At 37.0% G+C, this 26174-nt stretch overlaps 1 protein-coding gene across 1 annotated transcript; it reads right to left on the reverse strand.

Annotated features, from left to right (window-relative positions):
• Positions 1 to 9205: 9205 nt before the first annotated feature.
• LOC110113376 lies at positions 9206 to 26155 on the reverse strand. Its single transcript, XM_020845934.2, has 3 exons — positions 25916 to 26155; positions 25708 to 25829; positions 9206 to 9518 (listed from the first exon to the last, which is right to left on the reverse strand). Exons 1-3 carry the CDS (start codon positions 26029 to 26031, stop codon positions 9499 to 9501), a joined length of 258 nt encoding a protein of 85 aa, XP_020701593.1. The 5' UTR covers positions 26032 to 26155; the 3' UTR covers positions 9206 to 9498.
• Between the last annotated feature and the right edge of the window lie 19 nt (positions 26156 to 26174).

A 26174-nucleotide genomic window follows, 5' to 3' on the forward strand; every position in this document is an offset into this window, starting at 1 on the left:
TATAATTAGTCATATTAACATTATAAAAAACTACAAACTATTAAGTATATGTTTAAAAAAAGTATGAAAGATTTTGTCTCTCCTCATCAGGACTTACTACTCTTTCTAATGGAAGGTTTTCAGAATTTTCCACCATGAAACAACACTATGCTTATTGAGCACAGGTTTTATGGGTCCAACTATCGATCCAAAAAAACTACTATCATTTTCCTTCAGATGAAGAAAGTTGCCATTCTTATCGACTTTGCAAAAAGAAAACATCTAACTTCATTAAGCATTGGACAGGACAGGAATACAAAATGGAAGATTAGGGTTAAATTTGCAAAGAGAACCAGCAATGAACAAGATGTAGTTGGTAAAGGTAATATAATTAGTATTTTGTGTGTGTGTGGTGGGGGAGAAATTATTCTGTGCAGAGTTCATGCAGGAAGAACCATCCGGATTGATACATATTTGCTGAGTATTTATAAATAATACTAAGCAAAAACTTAATAAATACGCAATAAATTAGCAAATATTCAACAAATACTTAACGAATACTCACAAAATACTCATCAAATACTTAGTAATACTCACAATTGAGTATTTATTGAGTATTTATAAATATGCAGCAAATTCAGACGGTTCTCACTATTTAGATTCCGCACGTAATAATTTCTCGTTTGGGGGAGGGGGGTTGGGGTTGATAAAAGATATCTCATATAATACTCATTTTCATCATCATTAGCCCTATCCCGACTATCCCAAATATTTAATTAATGATAAGGTGGGTAAAATGTTTGTTAGATATTGATCCTAGATTTAGGTTTGTATTTTTTGTTTAGGTTTCTTGTATGGCATGTATGTCGTGTAGATAGACACTTCTTGAGAAGGGAACAGGGAACAGAGTAGAAATGGAGAAGAAGGTAAAGTAAATGAATTCTATTAAATTGTATTTTCAGTACAGCAGGTAGGTATATATAGAAGCAATTACAAGTAACGGTAATAAAAGATAGTACATAAAGAAAGTACAATGTAACGATCTAATCTAAGCCGTCCACGTGTATATAGCTAACACCCCCCCTCAAACTGATGTCTTCACCGAAGAGATGAGTTTGCTGGAGAGAGTTTGAAACCTTGCTGAAGTGAGCGGCTTGGTGAATATATCGGCCAGTTGGTCGTTGGTACAGATGTGATGTACTGATAGTATCTTTTTGGAGATGCAATCGCGTATAAAATGGCAATCGACGTCGATGTGTTTGGTTCGGGAATGAAATATTGGGTTGTTTGCAAGAGCGATTGCTGATGTGTTGTCGCAATAGATCAACGTTGGTGATTGTTGCGGAATGTTGAAGTCTTCAAGTAGTCGTCGAAGCCACAATATTTCTGAAGCTTCGGATGCGAGAGCACAATATTCGGCTTCAGTGGAGGAGCGAGCTATGGTGGTTTGTTTCTTTACTTGCCAAGATATGAGGGAGTCACCAAGGAGATTGCAATATCCTGAAATGGACTTTCGGTCTTGAGTGTCGCTTGCCCAGTCGGCATCGACGTATCCCCGAAGAGTGAGATTGGTTTGATTGAGCTTGATTCCGATGTTGGTAGTGCCTTGAATGTATCTAAGTAGGCGCTTGAGAGATTCATTATGTATGTTGAGGGGTTGCTGCATATGCTGAGACAACTGATGAACCGCAAACTGGATATCAGGTCTGGTCAGCGTGAGATATTGGAGTGAACCAATGAGTTGCCGGTATAGATTCGGATTGATGAAGACAGCGTTCGAGTTTTCCCGAATCGTGTATTTGCATGCTAGCGGCGTGGAGACGGGTTTGGAGCTGCTCATGCCCGCACGTTCTATGATTTTACGGGCATATGGCTGTTGATGTAAGAGTAATCCTGTTTTTGTCTTGACCGTTTGAATGCCCAGAAATTGTGAAAGAGATCCAAGAAGACGCATCTGGAAGGTAGACTGAAGATTAGTAAGTAAGCGAGAAATTTCAGGTGGAGAGTTACCTGTAAGTAAGATGTCGTCGACGTATATCAAGATGTATAATTGAATATTTCCATGTTTGTATGTGAGGAGAGATTGATCGGAATTGCTGATCTTGAACCCGTACCGAAGCAGGTGAGTAGATAGAGTTGAGTACCATTCGCGTGGGGATTGCTTGAGGCCGTATAGGGCTTTCTTCAGTTTGCAGACGTGGTTTGGATGAAGGGAGTCTTGAAAGCCCTGCGGTTGCTGCATATAAACGTTTTCGGAGAGTGTACCGTGAAGGAATGCGTTGGAGACATCGAGCTGATGAATGTTCCAGTTGTAGTGAAGAGCGGTAAGGATTAGAACACGGATAGTTGGCATTTTGGCAACGGGACTGAACGTTTCTGTGTAATCTATCCCGTGTTCTTGATTGTAACCTTTTGCGACGAGTCGAGCCTTGTAGCGAGCGATGGTGCCGTCGGAGTTGAATTTGGTACGAAACGTCCACCTGCATCCTAGAACATTATAATGAGGTTCAGGTTTAACCAATTCCCATGTACCTTGTGCTTGCAGGGCCTGAAATTCTTGTGACATCGCTTGCCGCCAATGCTCCGTCTTGACGGCCTGAGTGTAGGAGGTCGGGTCATCCGGGTGAATGGTGTGGAATAGATCGAAGATTTGTCTGGGAGTAGATATGCCGCTTTTCAGCTTAGTGGTCATGTGATGCGTCGATTTGGTTTGAACGGGTGCAGGGGGTTGTGATGCGTTAGTGTCGGCTTCGGATATGGTATGCGGAGGAGTATAACTGGGAATTGGAGTGTGAGAATCAGTAGCAGATTGAGATTGAGTGCTACTAGTGTGTATGCCGTGAGTGTTGGTGAGTGTGGAGGGAATTTGGGCAGTGGGCACGAGAAGCAGTGGAGGTGTAGATATGGGAGAATTGGATTGAGACGTATTAGTATTAGTGACGTGAGAATAAGGAAAAATGTTTTCGTTGAAGACAACATGGCATGAGGTGTAAACTTTATTTGTGTGAGGATCAAGGCATCTATACCCTTTTTGATTGCAGGGATAGCCGATGAATATGCAGGGAGTAGATAACTGAGATAGTTTGGTAGGAGAGTAAGGTTTGAGCCATGGGTAGCAAAGACACCCGAAAACTCGCAGATTTTTGTAGTCCGGCTGAGTGTGATAAAGAAGTTCGTAGGGAGATTTATTTTGAGTATTGGGAGATGGAAGCCGGTTTATGAGGAAGGTTGCGGTGAGCATCGTGTCAACCCAGAGAAAGTGAGGCAGAGATGCTTCAAGGAGAAGGGTGCGGGTGGTCTCAATAAGATGGCGGTGCTTACGTTCCGCGACGCCATTTTGAGACGGGGAGTGAGGGCAGGAGGATTGATGAATGATGCCGGTTTGTGTGCAAAAAATTTTAAATTTGTCGTTAATGAATTCGCCGCCGTTATCAGTTCGAAGAATATGAATTTTGGTGTTAAACTGACGTTCGGTGAGATGTTGAAATTCGACAAATTTGTTAAAGACTTCAGATTTGCGAAACAGCGGGTACACCCAAGTATATTTAGAAAAATCATCGATGAAAGACACGTAATATTTGTATCCTTTATTGGAAGGAGTTTGAAATGGACCCCATACATCGGCATGAACCAAGAAAAGAGGTACAAGAGTGACAGTTTGAGAAATATAAGAGGGCAGCCTGTGGCTTTTAGCAATCTTGCAGTTGTTACAGAAATGCTGTTTGGTTTCTGTTTTAATGTCCGGGTGATTGTGAGCAATGGTGGCCAGGACCTGGCTGGACGGGTGGCCTAGTCTTCGATGCCAAAGTGCTGGAACATGCTGAATGGAGAGAAGAGCGAGTTGCTGATGTTGTGGATGTGAAGTACCGATGTGATGAAGCGGGTAGAGTCCGTTAATACACGGACCCGTGAGAAGAAGGCATTTGGTCTTCCGATCCTTAATAGCATAACCAGATGGAGAGAAAATAATATCGCAATTGTTATCCTTGGTTAATTTGTGCACAGATAATAAATTGAAAGCTAAATTAGGAACGAGATTTAATTGCGATAATTTTAAACTACCTGCGGGCGTAGGGAGTAATCCCTTGCCCGTGGTGTGGATGGGGATATGGTTACCATTCCCGAGCGTCACTTGAGCATTGCCATGATAAGGTTGCGGATGCTGTATTTGAGTTGGATCGGAAGTCAGGTGAGAGGAAGCGCCACTGTCCAAGAACCATTCGGAAGAGGGAGACGGGTTCGGAGATGTGAACAGTGCTGCCGGAGGATCGGTGTTGTACTGATCGTCGTGACGGTGCCAGTACTTGATGGCGGAATGGCCGAATTTTCCGCAGATTTGGCAAGTGATGGAAGGACGATTTGATTTTCCTCCTCGAATGGGCTGGTTGAAGGTTCTGCTGTCATTGCGTCCCCTGTTGTTGGTATTTCTTCCTCGACCGCGGCCGCGGGTAGCGGTGAGGGCCGTGGAATTTCCAGATATTTGGAGAGACTGCAGATCTTTGATATGTTCGTGAGCAAGATTAAGTTCTTCGCTGCAGAGGAGAGTGTAGAGTTCGTCTAAAGTAACCGGGCGTAAGTTAGTGCGGATCGCGGTTTTGAATGCTTGATAAGTGTTGGGAAGACCGTTGAGAGTATAGTGGATGACGTCTTCAGTGTGGAGCTGCGAACCGGCAGCGGAGAGTGCATCAACTTTGGATTTGACTTCAAGCAGGTATTGGCTCATAGTTTTGTCCTTCATGGAAAGAAAGTGTAGTTCATTCCGCAGTTGGCTGATTCTTGAGCGAGTAGAGGACTGGAGGCGGTGATCAAGAATGGACCAAATCTCGGAACAGTGGTCCACCGAGAGAACATAGGGCAGGATTGCCGGTGATATGACGGAATAAAGTGCTGCGGCGAGGTTTTGGTCTATCAAGATCCATGTATTGTGAGAGGATTGAGACGTGGTGGTTTGAAGATCTTGAGGAGGGCATTGTGCTGTACCGGTCAAGAATCCTTCGAACCCATTTGCGCGAAACAGCTTGAGAACTTGAGATCGCCAAAGAGCGTGGTTGTCTGCTGTAAGCGGGTGAGCAATGACGTGTTTGACATTGCTCATTAGGAATTTTAGAGAGGAAGGAATTTGAGGAGAGAAGAACTCATCGTGGGGGACCGATTGATCATCGGTGGATTGCGTCGCGGAGTCAGGCATGAGGACGGATCAAAAACGGACTTCTGATACCATGTAGATAGACACTTCTTGAGAAGGGAACAGGGAACAGAGTAGAAATGGAGAAGAAGGTAAAGTAAATGAATTCTATTAAATTGTATTTTCAGTACAGCAGGTAGGTATATATAGAAGCAATTACAAGTAACGGTAATAAAAGATAGTACATAAAGAAAGTACAATGTAACAATCTAATCTAAGCCATCCACGTGTATATAGCTAACATGTCGGACTATGGCCAATAGTGCAGCTTTTAGTGTTGCTTTTGTGCCTATATATAGAGGCCTTATAGGTTGTAATAAGGATGGTCAAGCAATAATAATTTTTGCATTCAGCTCTCTCCCTTTCCCCTTCTCTCTCCCTCCTACTCTCTCAAGATCAAGAAGAGAAAGTGCTTCTTCGTCTCACAAGCAAGTTCTAACATCTAATATCAGAGCCACGGTGGTGGTGATCTCGAGGTGGAGGAGAGGAGGTTTTTTGTCTAAAGAAACTGATTCAGATCGGAAGAGGGCGGTGTCGGCTTTGCTCGCGTGAGGGTCCTTCGCACAGGCGTTTGGGCGAGTCGGAGGAGACTTCGGCAGCCGGGGGTGAGTGCGAGGCAGAGCTGGTGGTGCGGTGGTCCAGAGCAGTGCACGTGGGTTTCTTGATCGGGAGGAATAACAGACCGGTGCTGCAAAAGGGAAGCGGGGTCGCGAAGCTTAGGCCGAACGCACTCAGGGAGCTCGGACGCGCAATTGCGAAGCAAGTGGCAGCCGATCATGTCGTCCGCTTGGAGTCTTCAGTAGCCGAGCGGTCGCAGAAATGGATTGGTGCCGCGATAGGCCAGATGCACTTGCAAGGAAATGCAATGTACTCTTCCAAGAACTGAGTTCTTGTGATGGGAGTTGTTCTTTTGCTGAACCAGGAGTTCGGTTTCACTGTTATCAGTAGAACCATTTCCTCTCAAGCAAGATCCGAGCTGGGAGGTCTGGCACTAACGGCGGCAGAGGCAGGAGGTCCGTTCCAGATAGATGTTTCAAGTGGAGAAGGAGGCTAGTATTCGTGGAACGGAGCGTAGGCTTCTGGCGGCATTGGGTTCTTGCTTGCGGTTGTAGGCTTGGCAAGGCTTGTGATTCTTGAAGGTTCTGAGGGGAGTTTGGGAGATTGATGGGTACAGATGCAGACACGTGATTTTGGACTGGATGTGGTTGTTGTCAGTAATTCTTGAAGCCTAGTTGAGGTGATATCCTCATGGAGGAAGGTTCGAAGAAGTGAAGCAGGGCACGGTGGAGATTGTGTGTGCAAGGCTTGGCCGAAGGCAAGGCAGGTTGTCCGCAAGTGATAAGGCGGATCACGGTAGATTCAAGATTATTGTTCTTGATTAAAGATAGGTTTGGATCGTTGAGGTGGAGTTGGCATGTTCTTGAGGAGCATTGCCGGGAGTGCGGGGGGAGGTGCGAGGTTTTGCCGTACACAGGGAGGTCACATAGGAGCGCAGGGCACTGGTGAAGGACACGCAGGGCGCTGGTCGCACGCGGCAATGCATAGCGTGGGATTGTGACGAGCAGGGCGCAGGTAAATGCGCAGGGCTTGGTGCACGGGTGAATACGCCCAGGATGTGGTTGGAGTCAGACCACATGTGTGCAAGGCACGGGAGCGGAGCAGGAGGCTCAGGGCGCGGGCGCAGGGTGCAAATCGATGCACAGGATGTGGAAGCGAGGCACACAGGGTGCTCAGGGAATTGATTGTGTGGGACGCAGTGCGACAGGAGAAGATCTGTCAGGAGATGGAAGCTATTGGCGGGGAAGAATGACGGGGTTGTTCTTTGTGGACAACAGTTATCTTTTTGTGTAAATCTGGGATCAAGGTAGAGATTGTTAGATATTGATCCTAGATTTATGTTTGTATTTTTTTGTTTAGGTTTCTTGTATGAGCATGTATGGCCAATAGTGTAGCTTTTAATGTTGCTTTTGTGCCTATATATAGAGGCCTTATAGGTTGTAATAAGGATGGTCGAGCAATAATAATTTTTGCATTCAGCTCTCTCCCTTTCCCCTTCCCCTCTCCCTCCTATCTCAAGATCAAGAAGAGGATGTGCTTCTTCCTCTCACAAGCAAGTTCTAACATTTGGTATCAGAGCCATGGTGGAGGCAATCTCGAGGAAGAATGAAGGTTCTTGCATCCAAGGAAGAGCGGGGCCTTGCATGGGAGCTCGGACGTGGTAGGTGGAGCCACGGAGCAAGATCAAGCATCGAACCGAGCGGAATTAGACGCGTGCAAACGAACATGGGTGAAGGCAAGCGGGTCAACTCGTGTGGTCAAGGCGAAGCGGCTTGGTGCTGCGATCAAGTCGGAGGCGGGAAGGCGAAGCGGCTTGGTACCGCGATCAACGGAGGCCGGAGCGGCTGGCGTGAGCACAACCATCAAGGCCGCGGGTTATCCACAAACTTGAGGCATTAAACGCGGTAAAAGGAAAGCACAGAGGGCTTCTACGGCTCTTCTTGGTGCAGCAGGTGGATCATGCGTTCAACGGATGCAAGCAGACTGAAAGTTTCATTTGGCTCTGGCAAGCAGGCAATGTAGAGTTTGGGAGTTGTCCGCGGAAGAGATACTCTTGATCTTGGATTCGATCAAGGTGGAGAATTACAGGAGCCGTATTCGAAGACCTGAGCACCTAATCCTTAGTTGCGTTCAAGACCAGTAAATGGATTGTTGAGCTGTCATTTCAGAGAATCCTGTAGAGATGAGGTCATGGTGACATTGGAAGTTGCAAGCAAGAGATTGAAGGTAATGGCTCTCGGTTCAAAGGAACAGTTCTTGATTAAAGATCTGGTTAGAATTTTTTGAGGTGGAGTCCGGGCGACAAAGGGTAGGTAGTGTGATTGAGGCAGTGGAGACAACAACAAGATCAAGAACCACAAGGCAGCAAGATGGTTGCGAACTTGGGATTGGACGGGTGGATCATGCGAAGTCGCAGGTCGGAGCGCACACGGGCGTCCACGGCGATCAGTTGGATTGCAACAAGTTCGAGTTCTTGTGACGAGTGGTTCTTTATTTTTTTTATTTTTTTATTTTTTTTGTAAAACTAAATCAAGGTGGAGATTGTTATGAATTGATTTAGTATTAGGTTATGTTATTCTTGCAGGCTACCACATCTATGTAAATCTCTATAATAGAGATTGTATGTGATGTAATATTTGGGGGAAAATATGAATAAAGCTTAGTTTTATTCAGATTTTTTCCCAAATATTACATCACATACAATCTCTATTTATAGAGATTTACATAGATGTAGTAGCCTGCAAGAATAACATAACTTAAAGCTAAATCAATTCATAACAATGTTTATTATAAATTTGTTGTGGGCACTAGACTAACACTAAATTTAAACACAGAGATAGGAAGAGAAATGCTTCGTGCTACATTTGTCAAGTCGCGGATCCAAAACCTATATCTAAAAATATAAAAAATAACCCACTCAAGTAATAAGATCTTTTGGTGCTAGAAGCTGCTACTGAATACTCTGCAGTTTCTTAAGTGCACTGGAGGGATGCCCATTGCAACAATGATTCTTTGTACCAAAATAAACAAAAAAATAGAGCACAACATACTACACGATACGCAAAATGATAGCTTATTAAAAAAAAATTCAATTGCATGCATCAAAATGTCTTAAAAAACCTCTGCTCGAGCAGGAAGAAAATAGACGAGAATATACTAGCCACAAGAACGTATATTTAAAACGGAGATGAAAGCAAAAGGTCTGAAAGTTACTTCTCAGTAGTCAAGATAGTAAATGAATAAAATCAACATGCAGAATGGTTTGTAGTAAAAGAATTCCATAATCAACCGAATGATTAAGGATTCGTTTGGGATAACTTTCTTATTACTTCTCAAAACAAATTTTAAGTACAAAAAATTTCTCTTTTTATTATAAATCTGTTTTAAGAACCAGCAAAAAAGCTGTACCAAACGAAGCCTAAGTTATGGTAACTGATAAAAACACAATTATTAGCATGCATTGTACATTTATTGCAAGACCTATTTGTTTGCTTCAGTTTAGATTTTATAATTCTAAATGAAAATGTCTTTAAAAATGTATATTTCGACAGAATACAAAATTTAAGAATGTTATGCATCGGAAAGTTGATTTTCATCTTTTTTTCAGCAAATACTGTCACAAGAAGATAAAATTCTCACAACCGGATAAAAACAAAGATGATACTTGCATTACTTGATACAGAATTCAAGGTTCCTCTCAGCTTAAGAAAATGTCCTCTTCAAAATGATAGGGCAGCTCTAGAAATATGTTTCTCCACATAAAGCAAGGACCTTGATCATAAAGGTAAAGCACGTCCTATATCCAAAGCATAAAGCAGATGTCAGGACAGTGGAGAGCTGATATCAATAAAAATGCATATTACTAAATCACAACATCAATTTATACGAGATACAGAATTTCCTCAAAAAATTTTAAAACCACATGAGAACATGATTTCGAATTGATGTTCTCTCTATTTTTTATATATTTTAAAAAAATATATAAATATATGAAAATGTCTCAATCAAGAATCTCAAAATTTTAACTTTTTGAATAAGAAATTTTTATCACAAATTTTTTTAATATTAAAAATAAGGAAGAACATAAATTCAAAATGGATCAAAAAAAAAATAATGACCACTAACAAAGTATTTTCAATTATTTTAAGAGTGATGTTAGGATTTGAAAATATAATTATTGGAATCTTTTCAATTCATTATTTCATTGTTTATGTATTTGATTTTTTATATCAAAAGAGTGACAAAAAAGATCAGCATCTCTCATATCAGCAATAGTAACATGGTTACAAGATTTCTTATCTAATCACATATTTGACGCATTTATAACTATCATCACGGCATTACTTCAATTCCCTCTCAGCGCCAATTCTTTCTAGCCCTAATTAACTAAGTGATTGATGCTAACCATCTCAGAGTATATCTCCCAGAGCAAATTTAGGATGAGTTGCAAAAACAAGCATACAAAAGATCAAAGTTATGTAGTTCATGACTCTCAATTTAATTTATTTTGATGCAAAACTTCTAAATAATGATTTAAAATTTTCAAATATAAATTTGCAAGAAAATCTAAGATTGAATGAATGCTAACATGGCAATCAGGATTCACACGCCAGAAAGAAAATATTATAAAAAATTTGAACAAATGTCAATTACACAACAACAACAAGCCTTCATCCCACTAAAAAAGGTCATTATAATACTTTGAAACAAATCTTTTAGGTCTTTCTCCATCTTGCTGAACATAGGCCGAATCTAATACATCTACTCTTTTAACATGGTGAATAGAAGGAAGGCTGAAATTTTAAATGCCAACCATCTAACACTGACTCTCTCTAATCTTATATGCCACTTGAGCAAACTCCAACATTTTCATGTGCATACTCATTTCACATTCAATCACACGTAAACCAAAACTTGAAAAGAAAGAAAAGAGAGATAAACGTGAGAAACCATTGAAGAGTTACTATAAGTCTCAAACTGATACAAGGAGTCCCCAAAAAGTGTTTACAAGATTTGCATCAAACTCAAAGAAATCACATGCAATTAGCACATATAAATTTGATTAGAAACATATTTTTCTTGAATTATTGAACCATTGAACCACAAATTACAGACCCTCTACTCAAGAGTCAAACCCTAAAATTAAGTCTAAAAAGACCTATAATTGGAAATTTCTCATAATCCCTAAAATCAAGTCTAAAAAGGCAAGTTTTGATTTCTATAAACTTGCAAACCCAAATAGCAAGTTTTTGGACACTATCAATCAGCGTAGGACGAGATCTCATAGAAAAAGTTTCGAACTTCAAACTCTACATACAATCTCCAACTGAACATCTACTCCTTGGTAAGATCACATAGTCATGGTCTCAAAAAGGAAGTATGGTCTAAGAACAAATCAATTTTCACGTTCAATTTGGGATACGCATAGCATTCGACCACTCCCAATCAAGATAAAATCAACCCCAGAGGGATTCAATTTGACCTACAGAAATGTTAATGTCATTGAACAATGCTCTGACAAACAACCTCATATAACTATCAATCTCTTCCACACAAGTTAATATTATTAAATAATGCTATGATAACAACATCAAATATATCAAACATCCTAAGTGGATTTTTCTCAATATGTTTCACATAGATTAACATCATCAAGCAACGCTCTAATAAATAATATTTGATATATTAAACATTTTTTTGTAGATTTTGTTGACCTTATTATTCAAGGTCAATATTCCTTGTGCCGACTCTTAGCACTTAGGTTTTCGTAACCTAGCATAGACGTCGCCTATATGATTTCCCTTAGGTGGATACCTAATGATGTAGCATGGACTCAGCTTTTTAATTCGACCCATCTCGAGTTAATCACTACAACTTTGACTTTTCTTACCTTCCTGTACTTTTCTTATTATTTTATTTTATGCATATATAATATAATTAGAGGTGAGAGTAAGCAGATTTTTTTCTAAAAGCCTGTAAGATTGAAGCACTGCATATTAAATATTAATTCTACTATTAAATTTAAGATAATCTGTCAATTAATATATGCTTTCCTATTTAATTGGATTTGGATGGTAATGGAAATAAGAACATCATCATAATGCTTTCTATAGTCTCATTAAATAATAAATTCACATCAGTTACTGTAAATGTAATGTAGCCCTCTCAAGTCAATAAAGTAGATTTCTTATTTATCTAATTGAAAGAAAAGTAAAGTAAACTTTCTTTACCTTAGCTCTTGTATTAAAAGTTTGAGTTCATTAAACTTTGTCAGGGTCATCCGTAACTTTCGATAGCATTTTTATTTTATTATTTACATAAACCATGCATATTTAGTGTGAAAATCCTATATAACAATCATGTTTCTTAATGACCTAAAGCTTATAAAATTGTTTAAAACTGAAATTCTTTGAAGTTAAAATTGATAACGACATGCATTCAAATATGTGATATCTGTTCATTACTAACTATTTCAAATAGGTTTTTTTCAATAAATAAAAATATCATATTATAAATGATATGACAGTAACGTTTGTATTGCATTGACTCATTAATTCATTGTTGTACCCATATTTGCTTCATGTATCACCTATGACATTTGCATACACATAAACTTAGAAACTCAAATTAAATGCACTCAATGCTACTACATGTTTCTTTCGATCATTTGTAAGGTACATATCTAATACATATTTTACAGTCTTAATTTGCATGAACTGCGAGGAACATTATCAATCAACAAAGCAAAGGGGAAAAGAAACAAATGCATCAGTAGCCCCCATCTAACAGGGTAAGGGTGCTACAGGCGAAAATACCGGACATTGGCTCCCGTACACTGTAAGTATTCTAAAACTTAGAAAGTCCTTAGGAGGCCCTTGGTGTGGTTTGTGGGAACCCTTCCCCTTTAGGCCCCTGTAGTAACTCCAATTTTATTTTTATTTTATTTTAGATCCTTAAATTCCTTTAAACGTGCGCAATGTCCTAAGGGTTAGTGACTTAGTGATAACAATTTTTTTCATTTCATATAACATTAGTGACATTTAAGGATAAAAATTAAGGACTAAGTCTTATAAAAAATAAACTTATGATGCATGCACCTTTTAGGGAGAAAAATATTAAATATAAAAAACCTAGTAGCACATCGCTTTAGGATTAATGAATATCTTTAACCTAAATTTAATCAATTCAAAATAATAATCAAACAATTATTAAAATTCTCTTTTAAGAATTAGAAACTACAACAATAAACAATAATTTCAACTAATTTAAACCAAACTTATAAAACGATAAATAACGTATATTTGTTTAATAAAAATAAATCAACCCTTAAACTGAAAAATAAAATACCAATGTAATTGAATATTGAAATCACAAATAGAATTAACATAATTCGATAAAATATTAAAATCATAAACTTATAACCAAAATAATCTTAAATAATTTTTTAAAGAAAGGTTAATAAATTCCAATCAATTAAATAATATGAATAATAAAAAATAGAAATAAATTTAAAATTTTAATAAATCATTAAAAATTAAATAAAATATTCAAAAATTTAATAAATCATTAATAATTTAATAAATCAATTAAGGATTCAATAAATCATTTAAAATTAACAAATTATCGAGATATTAAATAAAATCCTTAAAAATTCAATAAAACATTAACACTTTAATAAATCATTAATAACTTAATAAATCATTTTAAATTTAATAAATCATCTAAAATATAATAAATCATAAAAAAAAAAACTCAGGAAATCATTTAATTAAATAATCTAAATATTAAAAAATGGTTAATTAAAATACACTAAAGAACAAATTCTATTAATCAACCTTATGAATTAAAATTCAACCTAAAATGAACTCCAAAATTATTAAAGGTGCTGAAACTTAAACCTGAACATAAAACCTCATTTGACGTTTCAACAAACTAAATTCAATCAACTAGAAAACTTCAACCAACAACTGATCTAGGATATATCTAAACCACACAGTCTACTGCACACACTTATATTTGTTTGCTAAGACAACCGACTCTGGCTTTAGGTTATACAGGTATTTATTTTTTTGCTACTGTGTGACGGGCTTTCTGGATTTTTACTGCATACTGTTTGTGATTGATGTGAGTACTTATTTACTTTTAAAGCTCTTTGGGATATGATTTGATTGACGATTAGATTACTCATAGGTTAGGAGCGATCTGGTTGTTCATAGAATTTTTTGCAGGTAGCCACACTCGTGCAAGGCATTAAAATGGGGGTTAATTAATTAATTATTATATAAATGATATATGTACTTCAGTTGTTTAGCCCCCAAATAAAAAAAGAGATGCCAATTATAGCTGGTGAATTCAATTTAAATGTGAATATATAACTGCTTGGGAATGACTTTATTATAAATGCTTAGGATAACCCTACATGTGGTCTAGATTTTCTTTTTCTTTCTGGGATATAAATGAAATGTAAATGTAATTTGTTAAAGTCAAACGTTGTGAAAATGATTTAGAAGTGGGATATCACATCCAACCTAAATTCCAAAGAAAAGAGAACGACTCTTAGGGGAGTGTTCCCTTTTTATTTTGAAAGCTAGGTTAAAATTATTCTAATATCCAAAGGGAAAAGAAAATACCCCTTCGGGAATGAGTTTCTTTTCATTTGGATATCCAGGCTCGGCGGATCCAAAGAACTCGTCGAAGAAGAAAAGATGAAATGAGGAGATGAAAGGAAGAAGACGAAGAAATGAAGATAAGAAAAAAAGTATAACCCATTTCAAAATCACTTGCGTCAGTCTCAGGATTAGAATATGGGTTTGTTATTAGTGGTTCCCGGCCACTTTACTTTTTCAGCAAATTATGGGTGTAAATAAAATGACACTTGTTATATGGACATTGGACAATGGACATTATATTTTGGATAATTTAATTTGATTGTTACATTGTTTGCGCAGTAGAATTGCCTATTTTTTCAAGTTTTCTTGCATGTCATGTTTTGTTTTAGCCTGAATACGAACAAAGTTTTTTTAAGGGTACGATAAAATTTTTTATAATTAAAATCCTAATAAATTTTTTATGATCACATAGAAACTCTAATGATTTAAGAAGTAAGTTCGGGACCGCCAAGAGTCAACATATGCATATTATTACCTTATATTTCTTGCTAGGCACCTCCTCGCTTGCAGGTTCTGGCAGACCACATGGCCTATGAGGGTGCAATTCTGTCAAGGGGATGTTGTGCAATCTATAAGAAAAAATCTATTTTCTAAGTCTAAGTTTAAAATTGATTCATGAATAGTTTATGTATTCGAGTCAATTAGCATGCATTGCATTAGATACAAATTAAAAAAGTCTAAAATGTTAATTGCGTTTTTTTTTCGGGCATCATTCACCCTACATAAGTTGAGAAGCCAATTAGGGTATGTCTTAAATGTCGGCCCCCAATTCCTTAAAACTTAAACAATGTCTCTACCTATCTTTCATAAATAGACCGAACACGTGGTTCTAAAGCGCCTAGGTGGTTAGTTGGCTCCCCAATCCACGCCGGGGTAAATTCAGATTTGCATCTCATTAGAACTTGTTAGGCATCTCCTCGCTTGCAGGTTCTGGCAGACCACATGGCTTATGAGGGTGCAGTTCTATCAAGGGGATGTGCAATCTCTAGGAAAAAATCTATTTTCTAAGCCTAATTTTAAAACTATTTCATAATAATTTTATGCATTTGAGTCAATTAGCATGCATTACATTAGATACAAATTAAAAGAGTCTAAAATGTTAATTGCATTTTTTTCAGTCATCATTCACCCTACATAAGTTGAGGGGCCAATTAGGGTATGTCTTAGATGTCGGCCCCCAATTCCTAAAAATTTAAACAATGTCCCTACATATCTTCCATAAAGAGACCAGACACATGATTTTAAAGCGCCTAGGTAGTTAGTTGGCTCCCCAATCCAGGCCGGGGTAAGTCCATATTTGTACTTCATTAGATAGGTTTGGGTCACTACTTTGTAGTACCTAATTTAAATTTAAGTTCTGAGGTAGATTTTTAAATCTTAAGTCCTCACCCTCCGGGAATATAGTCCCAAATTTCTAATAAAATACAAACTCAAACATAAAAAATTTTCTCCTAAAATGTAAAGCCAACATAGGGTAGACTGAGGTTGCCTCTAAGCTTATTAGAATCTGACTCCTACTTTTTCTCCTTTGACTCATTAATAATTGTTCAACATTAAGCTTTTTCTTTAGAAAATCCTTACTTTTGTTCCTTATCTTTTACTTTGTAGTAAAAAAATATAAAATCACTGTTTTAATCAAGAGTTTTATTAGGAGCATCTCTTCTAAGATGTAATTAACTATAGGGGTTTGCCCCTATAGGGATTTGAGAATCCCATATTAAAATAAACCTTATTTTATTCATATAAAATAAGGGAAAAATCTTTGAAAATGCATCTGTCTTTAAAACCTCATTTCTAGTTTTAAATATGTTTGTAGGATGTTATTATTGTCTTTTCAGATAATATAATATCTTGCTTGTTATATTCAACTTTGGAAATGATGAATTTTATAAAACTCATTCTTGCTTTTGGATGTCTTGAAGAATGTTATGTTCGTCTTTCAAGATGATATATATTATCCTTATTATATCTAAATAAAAGAATAGATAAATTTTTCAAAAAAACCTATTTCTATTTTTAAACACATTCTATAGAATTTCATGTTCATCTTTCAAGATGATATATTATTCTTTGAATTGTGTTTGATCATAAAAATATCATTTTATAAAATCTTATTTTGATATTGAATCCATTGAATAATATTGTGTCAGTCTCCCGAGATTGTACTTTATTCTCAATGCATTATTCGATTACAAAATAGGAGAAATCAAAATCTGTGGTGGCGTCACATTTTTCCCCCAACAGATTTATCTTAGCATCTTCCATATAAGTTAACGTCATCGAGCATCGCTCTGACAAACAATATCTAATATGTCAAACATCCCTGGCGGATATCGACTTCTTCCATATAGGTTCATGCCATCAAGCAATGCTCTAACAAACAATATCAGTCCATAGGATATATCAAGCACCCTTTGTGGATTTCTCTCAACATATTCTACAAAGGTTAACATCATCGAGTAACACTATAACAAACAACCTCTAAAAAGCTCAAACATCATTAATGGATTTCTCTCGACGTCTTTCACAATGAGTCTTACGTGGCACTTCACCTAATAATCTAAGATAGAAGTATTTAAAAAATTTCTTTAAAGCCCTCCTTAGAACAGATTAGGAGCTTGGTTAAAACTATGTCATTAGTAAATCTTATTACTATCATAATAGAGCCTGTACAATTATTTCGAGCAATTTTGTAACTTCTGGAGCACAATTACTTGATGATTTTTGCATTAATCAACGCCATAATTTCATTAAAGGCTAAATTTATATTTGAGGATATTTTACCAAGTTCAAAGCTCAAAGGGAAAGTTCACATTAACATCCACAAAGTGGTTAATTGGGCCTAATCATTTATTGAATTTGTAATATTTTACTACAAATCTTTTCGATGACATAAACATATATTTTCAAAAAACACGAGCTTCGTTTTCTAGAAATAGGAGGCAACTGATACATCATCAAAAATTGACTTGATCGAGCATGAATATTAATGCACATTTGAAAAGGTAGCTTCGATAATTAAATTCATAATTATTCAAACTCTAATTCCAATAAACTTATAGTCAAATTAAATATTGATGCAGTCAAGAGTTGTCATTTTATATTTTATTTATTTTCTACTTGTTTTTTTAGCTTTCTTTCTCGAATGACTTTTTTTTTCTATTGACCCTTCGTTTTTTCCTATTGACCCCTCGGTTTTCCAACTATCTCTCAGTTTCCCTGATGTCCACTCATTTTCAATATTATCTTCTTGTATACCTGTTGTTGTTTGATCTTCCCTACGTGCTATTTGGTTTTGCTAAGTGCTGCTGGCTTTCCCTATGCTGGTTGTTTTTCCCCATGATGTTGTCATGTTGTTGACTGCTCGTTTTCCCTGTTGTAGTTGCTCGGTTTCCTCTTTGTTGATTCATATGCAGGAGGCTTTAAATGTGGGTTATTTTGGTGGATTTAAGTGGTTGTTTTGGGGGCACATTTATGCAATCTATTAAATGTTATTCCCTCTTATTTCTCCTATAAATTAGGGTTGATTTTCTTTGTGAGAGAGAATTTGAAGAATTTTTTGAGTCAATTGGTGTTGGTTTATGTTTTATTGAAAAGAAGTGTTGTTGCATTCCTAGTGTTCTCCTACTTGGTTATAGAACTTAGGAGGCATCTTTATTGCAGAGCAAATTGATCTCATAAAGTTTCATTCAGATCGTGTTGGTTTATGTTTTATTGAAAGGAAGTATCTTGTTGCATTCCTAATGTTCTACTTGTCTATAGAACTTAGGTTGCATCAATTACATAGAGCTTTAGGTTTTACTATTAAGTTTCTAAAAGGAAGTGTGTTTTACAATTAAGTTTCATTCAATTGATGTTGGTTTATTTTTATTGAAAGGAAGAGTGTTGTTGCATTCCTAGAATTCTCCTACTTTGTTATAGAACTTAGGTTGCGTCAATTTTCTCTGTTGCTGATACTAAACGCACTTACTATTACATGGCAACTTAATAGTTAAACATAAAGCTCTAATACAAAATTGATGCAAACTAGAAACAAATTTTTCTCTAGGAATGCAAATAAAAACACACTTCATTTTTCATTTACATAAATCTTAAATAACACAAACAAACACAACAATAAAACAATAATAACACCACTTACAACTTGTAATAGAACAAGACACAACACAACTTATAATAAAATAGGACACGACACAATTTAAAACTTATAATAATTTTAGAGAAGGAATATACAAGTTGAATGGAAACCATTGAGAGAAGAGTAGATAGAAGTCCAAGACGAAATATAAGAAGGATAGGGAAAAGAAGATAGCAAGCTATGACAAACCCGCATGTTTTGAATGATCACATTCAAAAAATTCTTCAAAGTCTCTCTCTCTCTCTCACAAAGAAAATCAACCCCAATTTATAAGAGAAATAAGAGGGAATAACATTTAATATATCACATAAATGTGTCGCCAAAACAGCCCACCTTTAAAGCATCATGCATAAAAATCAGCAAAGAGGAAATCAAGTAGCCACAGGCCCACAACAAGGAAAACGAGCACCCAACAACAGGAAAACAACAAGAGAGCAGCATGGGGAAAAATAACTAGCATAGGTAAAGCCAACAACACTTAGGGAAGACTAAACAGCAGTTGGTATATGAGAAGACGGCAAAGAAAATGAGTGGACAACGAAGAAACTGAGAGATAGAGGGAAACCGAGGGGCCAACAGAGAAAACCAAGGGTCAACATAAAAAACTAAAAAATCACTGGAGAAAGAAAGTTAGAAACATGAGTAAAAAATAAATAAATATATAAAATGACAACTCTTGACTGCTTCAATTCTCCCATGGTGGAAGAATCTCATCTCCTGATGAGAAAGCTTCAGTAACGTGCCAGTAGATATCATGATGAAGAATCTATAACTCTTTAGCTTCAACCCAAAACAATCAGACAAAGGATTTAGAAGTTATGAAGAAAATCAAAGCGCCATTTAAGTAATTAAACCCATGTAATTGTTAATCTATTTGGAATCTATATGTGTCGATCAATTGGGTTGCATTGTTGCCTCATACCTCAATTCAATTTGTCGTGCTCGTTGGGGGGGGGGGGGGGGGGGGGGGGGGGGGGGGGTCCTCTCTCTGCATGGGTTCGGATGCAACTTTGCACCCGACAAAAAAATTTTATACGCCCCGGAGTTCTGTACTCGAGCGTCCAGGTATTGTGTACCGGAGTGCCCTGGCGTTATATACCCGAGAGCCCCGGCCCTGCAGAGTTTGTTTGGAAAAAAGAAAGAGAGTAGAGCGTTGTAACGCTCTAGATTCGGCATTGTATCACTGTGTAGTGCTGCAGGTTTGAGCATCGCAACGTCATGATGATAGAGGCGTGAGCGCCGCAGTGCACCAAACTAGTGGTGCAACACTTTGAGGCAGACTGTATAATTTTCTTTCTTGTTTTTCTAAAGGGTGATGTAGCTTGGTATTATTTCTTTTACTTTCTTTTATTTTTAGTGTGTGATAATCATGCAAAAGAGGAGAGAAGCAAAGAAAGAGTGAGTGAGAAGAGCGATCTGTACTTATTTCTCCTTATTTTCATAGTGATTTTTTTGGTGTGTTTTGACTATGTGGTTTTTTTCCAATAGAATAAGTCTGAGAATAATCAATAATTATGGGACTTAGTAAGAAAATGAATATATATTATAGTTACAAGATATTAAAGGATATATAAAGCATCAATGAGATGTAGAGATGTTGAAGGGTCCGCCCTCTGCATTGGTTTGGATGCAACTTTGCACCCGACAAAAAAATTTTATACGCCCCGGAGTTCTGTACTCGAGCGTCCAGGTATTGTGTACCGAAGTGCCCTGGCGTTATATACACGAGAGTCCCGACCCTGCAGAGTTTGTTTGGAGAAAAGACAAAGAGTAGAGCATCATAACGCTCTAGATTCGGCATTGTAGCACTGTGCAGTGCTGCAGGTTTGAGCATCACAACATCATGATGATAGAGGCGTGAGCGCCGTAGTGCACCAAACTAGTGGTGCAACACTTTGAGGTGGACTGTATAATTTTCTTTCTTGTTTTTCTAAAGGGTGATGTCGCTTGGTATTATTTCTTTTACTTTCTTTTATCTTTAGTGTGTGAGAATCATGCAAAAGAGGAGAGAAGCAAGGAAAGAGTGAATGAGAAGAGCGATTTGTACTTATTTCTCCCTATTTTCATAGTGAATTTTTTAGTGTGGTTTGACTCTGTGGTTTTTTTTCCAATAGAGTAAGTCTGAGATAAATCAATAATTATGGGACTTAGTAAGAAAATGAATATATACTATAGTTACAAGATATTAAAGGATATATAAAGCATCAGTGAGATGTAGAGATGTTGAAGGATTCAAAATCCATTTCTTAAATAAATGGTAGGGGGCCATCAACCATAGCAGCAGGAGGAAGGGAATTGATGTTCAGAGAAGATAAATGTTTGTGCTTATCTATCATATAGGGAGGAAGCACCTAGACAAGTGCAACATACCCATAAAATGAAAAAGCATGACAATAAATGTAGAGATTTGAGTGTTCTAGCGTTAAAAATCATATTCCTCTTGAGAAAGTATAACAACGGGTCCTCCCCCTGCTTGGGTTCGGGCGCAACTATGCAACCGAGAATTTTTTTTTTTTCATGCAACACCCCGACTTTGTGCCGGCGTTGTGTACCGGAGCGTCCTAGCGTTATGTACCCGAACGCCCCGGCGCTGCAAAGTTTTTTGGGAGAAAAGAAAGATAGTAGAGTGTCGCAACGCTCTAAATTCGGCGCTGCAACGTTGTGTAGTGTTGTAGCGTTGCGGGTTTGAGCATCGCAGCATCATGATGATAGAGGCTTGAGCATCACAGTGCTCCAAACTAGCAGTGCAGTACTTTGAGGCGGATTGTATAATTTTCTTTCTCATTTTTCTGAAGGGTGACGTTGCTTGGTGTTATTTACTTTACTTTTTTGTTTATGTTTAGTGTGTGAGAATCATGCAAGAGAGGATAGAAGCAAGGAAAGAGTGTGAGAGTAGTGAGTTTCTTTGTGTGGTTCTGTAGTTTTTTCTCGATTTCGGCTTTTTCAACATTAAATCTTGATGTCTTTTTTTTTTTATTTCCGCTGCATTTCTATTTTTCTTGTTTATTTCGTTGCCGCAATTTACTTTCATCCCCAACAACAGCCCACGTAAATCATCAATGAAGGCCACAACATATAATGAAAACCCAAATGAGTAAGGATAAATATTGAACCCCAAGCTTCTGATTCAGCCACTAAAATGGATAAGAATAATAACTGGTAGTATATGATGGAAATGACACAATAGTGTATACCAAGCTCAAATGCATGACAATTGAATTTTAATGTAGAGAAGGTACCATAGATTAAGTCCTTAAGTCCGTTAGGAAGAGGATGACCTAGTAGACAGTGTCAATGAAAAGGAGTAATAGTGGAAGAAAAAAGATGGCTCAATCAATAGTACCAATTAAAATGATATAATAGTGCATGAAAAAGTGAAAAAAAAAAAAAAACATCAATCATCAAGAAGTAGATCCCACTAACTTCAACGCCACCATTAGTTGCCCTCTTCAAGATGAGATGTAGAGAAAACATAATCAAAGAGACGGGAAGTTTAAGAATAATCAATAATTATGGGACTTAGTAAGAAAATGAATATATAATATAGTTACAAGATATTAAAAGATATACAAAGCATCAGTGAGATATAGAGATGTTGAAGGATTCAATATGGATTTCTTAAATAAATGGTAGGGGGCCATCAGCCATATAGCCACAGGAGGAAGGGAATTAATGTTCAGAGAGGATAAATGTTTGTGCTTATCTATCATATAGGGAGGAAGCGCCTAGACAAGTGCAACATACCCATAAATGAAAAAGAATGACAATAAATGCAGAGATTTGAGCGTTCTAGCGCTAAAAATCATATTCCTCTTAAGAAAGTATGACAAAAGCCAAAGAAGAGATGGTAATGGGAGAGCTATTAACATGAATAGATGTTCAATACCATATCATGGGAGTGGGAGGTAGCCAAATTTGGCTCGAAATAACACCAATGAATGATTAGTACAACCACAATAATAACATGGAAAAAAGGACTTCCCAAATTTGAACATAGATCACACCATATTTAGTCAAATGAAGTTAAACCCAAAGACTTTGTGTCTTGAGCAAGTGTACAAGTCTTATAGTTTCAAACGAGAGTCAAAACTCACGCCTAACACAACTAGGAGACAGAGAACTTTGAAACGCCCTTGGGCCTTGAGTCCTCTTCACAAGTCCTCCTGTTGTCCCATTTTCATGTTACCTTCAAACATCACTTAAGATCATCAAACCAGCATCCATAGTGCAACATGTGGTGGCAGAGATCAAGAAGCTTTGATAGAATAGTGTTAAATCATAATTTCATTTATTCAATGCCACAGTATGAGATTTGATGAGAAGATTAATGGATCAAAAATACCTACAAAAATGACTTGAGCTCAATTTATTATTATTTTTTACCTTAAAGCAATTTCATCACTAAAAAATTAGTTTAAAGAAAATGTTCACATATAAAGAATTTTTTATGGGTCCTTCGGCAAAGAAAGTAATGCCCAAACAATCACAACAAACTATTATGGAACAAAAATTTTGGAATAATTTTGAAAAAGACAAAAACTACAATGAGTTGAGTGTGTGCATTATGGGTGAATGACCTTGGCTGAGGGACAAATGGTCACTTGGGCATGATCCAATATAACATTAAAATCTTAATTATAATTAGTATTGAATAATAATTAGATGTTTAAGTTGCATTGAATGTGATTATACATTTAGTTGACTAGTAGCTAGCATATGATCAAGAAGCTTTGCATTTGCAAAATTTTATGATTCAAGTGCACACCATTACATGTAGTATTGTAGTTTATATGGATATGAAAGTAATTAGACTGTAGTTGAACATTTAAGTGTGGATGCAAAAAGATATATTGATTGTTAACATGAAAGTTTATAATTTAAATATCTTAATTTTTCTTCATACAACAACAACAACAACAACATCAAGCCTTTATCCCACTACGTGGGGTCGGCTACATGAATCCTTTTTCTCCATTGTGTCCTATTAAAAGTCAAATTCTCGTTTAAATCTAATAAAGAAAGGTCATTCCTAATATTTTCTAACCAAGTCTTTTTAGGTCTACCCCTACCTTTCTTAACATAAGTCAAATCTAATACCTCTACTCTCCTAACCGGGTCATCGCAAGGCCGCCGTTTTATGTGACCAAACCATCTAAGGCGACTTTCTCTAATCTTATCTTCTACTGGAGCTACTCCAACCTTTTCACGTATATGCTCATTTCGTATCCTATCTCTAAGGGTAAAGCCACTCATCCACCTGAGCATCCTCATCTCTGCCAAAAATTTTCTTCATGATAAAAGAAAAAGAAAAATGAATCATGGCACCCCAAGAATTTGGTTTACATGAAAAATAATAGGGCCTTGATTTTGAGATACAACCATCGTGAAAGCATTAATTAAATTTCTTAAGATAACATATATGATGCTAATGAGAAGTTAACAATGAAATCGAATGATGAATCGAATAAAGATATTGAATTAGCATTTCATGAAGAGGAGCTTACATATATTATTGTGCTGAAATATGTCCATGAAAGAAACTAAATGAACATGAAAAGGACGATAGTTTTATTTACAAATTTAAGGCCAATCACACTTGCAAGTGGACATGAAATTGATGAAGGTGATGAAAAAGATTATGACACGGAGAAGACTGCAAAGAATAAAAAGAATTTAAATATGGGATTTACAAATGAACTATTTCTTATGTTTTGAATCTAAACTTCAAAGTTTAATATTTTGTTCTAACATCATCAATCATTATAACCTTGATAGTTATAGTTATAACTTAATTTATTTCTTTGTCATGCTAATCATTCGTTAACCATCATGAATGTTAAAGCAATATCATATATTGTTATATATCACTAGTTGTGCTTTTTCACTCTAAGGATCTCCTCTCTATTGCATTTTTTAATTACTAATAACTTACTCATGATTTTTTTATGCTTAGCATAAATTCTAAAAAAAAGCATGCGTTAAATTATAGACTATGCACTAGTGTCCTAAAAGACTCCGGTGACAAAATGCATGTTTTATCATTATTTTTATTGCTTCTTCTATTCTAAATTCCAACATGAGTCCTTTCACCAGTATTTCCTTCACTGGAATGCTCCACTTGGTCCCTATAGGATAAAGACAATGGAGTGTTCCACACTTTGGCCAATCCAAGGAGGCAACGGAAATATCTTCTTGTTCAAGATTGCCTAACCTAAATAATAAATTTGAAGTCATCATATTCATTTTCAATCAGCCTCAAGGACAAAGGAGAATGTCTTCATATTCATCTTCAATCAACACAAAGAACACAATGCCAAGGTCTTCATGTTCATCTTCAGTCAACCCAAATGACAAGGTGTTAAAATATACATGTTTATCCCCAACAAGCCCAATGAACATGGTCCTCTAAGGTGGCACTAGATATCACGTGGATGGAAGAAGAACAAAAAGAATGATAAAAAGAGGGTGAAGATTTTTTTTTTAAAATCTCTACTTCTTCTCCACCAAAGCTCCTTTTTTTGTTTTTTCTCTTTCCCACCCTCCAACAGGCCTCTCCTATTTCTCATATATTTTAGTCTTTCCCACCCTCCTCCAACTAGATCTTTGCTCTTTCTTTTAATGGTTAGTTGGATGGTTTCTCACCCAATGGCATGTGCTGTTAATGCCTATAATACCTCCATTGCATTCTTTTATCATTCCATTTAAAACTGCATGGAATCCATGAATTATCGTAATCATTAATTTAAAAAACAAAAAACTAATATGAATGCTAGATTGCACTCCTTAGAAGTCAACCTTAAATGCACACAGCACATTTAAACTTAATAAGATAATAGTTAAAACTCACGTTAACGTCCTTCATAACATGCAACATTTTAGAATACCGTAAATTGATCCGTTTCAAATGAGATAAAACATGTTTTTTAGAAAAAACCTTGAGCAACCATAATTCACACATTAGCACTCAATATCTGCTCTTCTTATATACACTGCAAACCAATCAAAGTAACATGCGACCCCCTACATTGCTCCTCGGTTATTATTATTCCTTTAAAGACTGCAGCCCTCACAGAACTCTTACCCAAAAACTAGCAAGCACCTAAATCTCAAAGAGCTCAGCTTCCAAGCTACTTGCATTCTCAAATAATTTATAAAGAGTACTAATTAAAACTGCGTACCTTGAGAGAGCCAGCTCCAGCAGGAAGAATCGACCGCTATGTTCGATATGAGACGGGCGGCCGCAACGGCCGTATGCAGAGGCCTCAGCGACTCAAGGCATCCAATCGCCGAAGAAAGCGGCCTTATCGAAAGAAAACACAGGAAGTCAAACTCCTAAAAAATAATTGGAGGATGAAGAAGAGATGGATTCCCGTAACGTCTTCTAACCTGGAAAAGGCAGGAGTGATCAATCTCGAACTCGAGGGCTTGGAGAGCACCGCCATGGATCGGAAGGTTACGGATCTGGCGGTGGTCACAGCAGCAGAGCGGTAGATCGATGCCATTTTTACTCGCCTTGCTCCGCGAGAACCCAAAAAACCGCTCTAAAACCCTTATACAGTGAGTCCAACACAAGTCGAATCTGAGACGGACGACTCTTTCGGATCAGATAATCAATCCATGGCATGGCATTATAGCATGTTTGAAA

The sequence above is a fragment of the Dendrobium catenatum genome, unplaced genomic scaffold (genome assembly GCF_001605985.2).
Source record: "Dendrobium catenatum unplaced genomic scaffold, ASM160598v2 fragScaff_scaffold_800, whole genome shotgun sequence".
NCBI classification, from domain to species: domain Eukaryota; kingdom Viridiplantae; phylum Streptophyta; class Magnoliopsida; order Asparagales; family Orchidaceae; genus Dendrobium; species Dendrobium catenatum.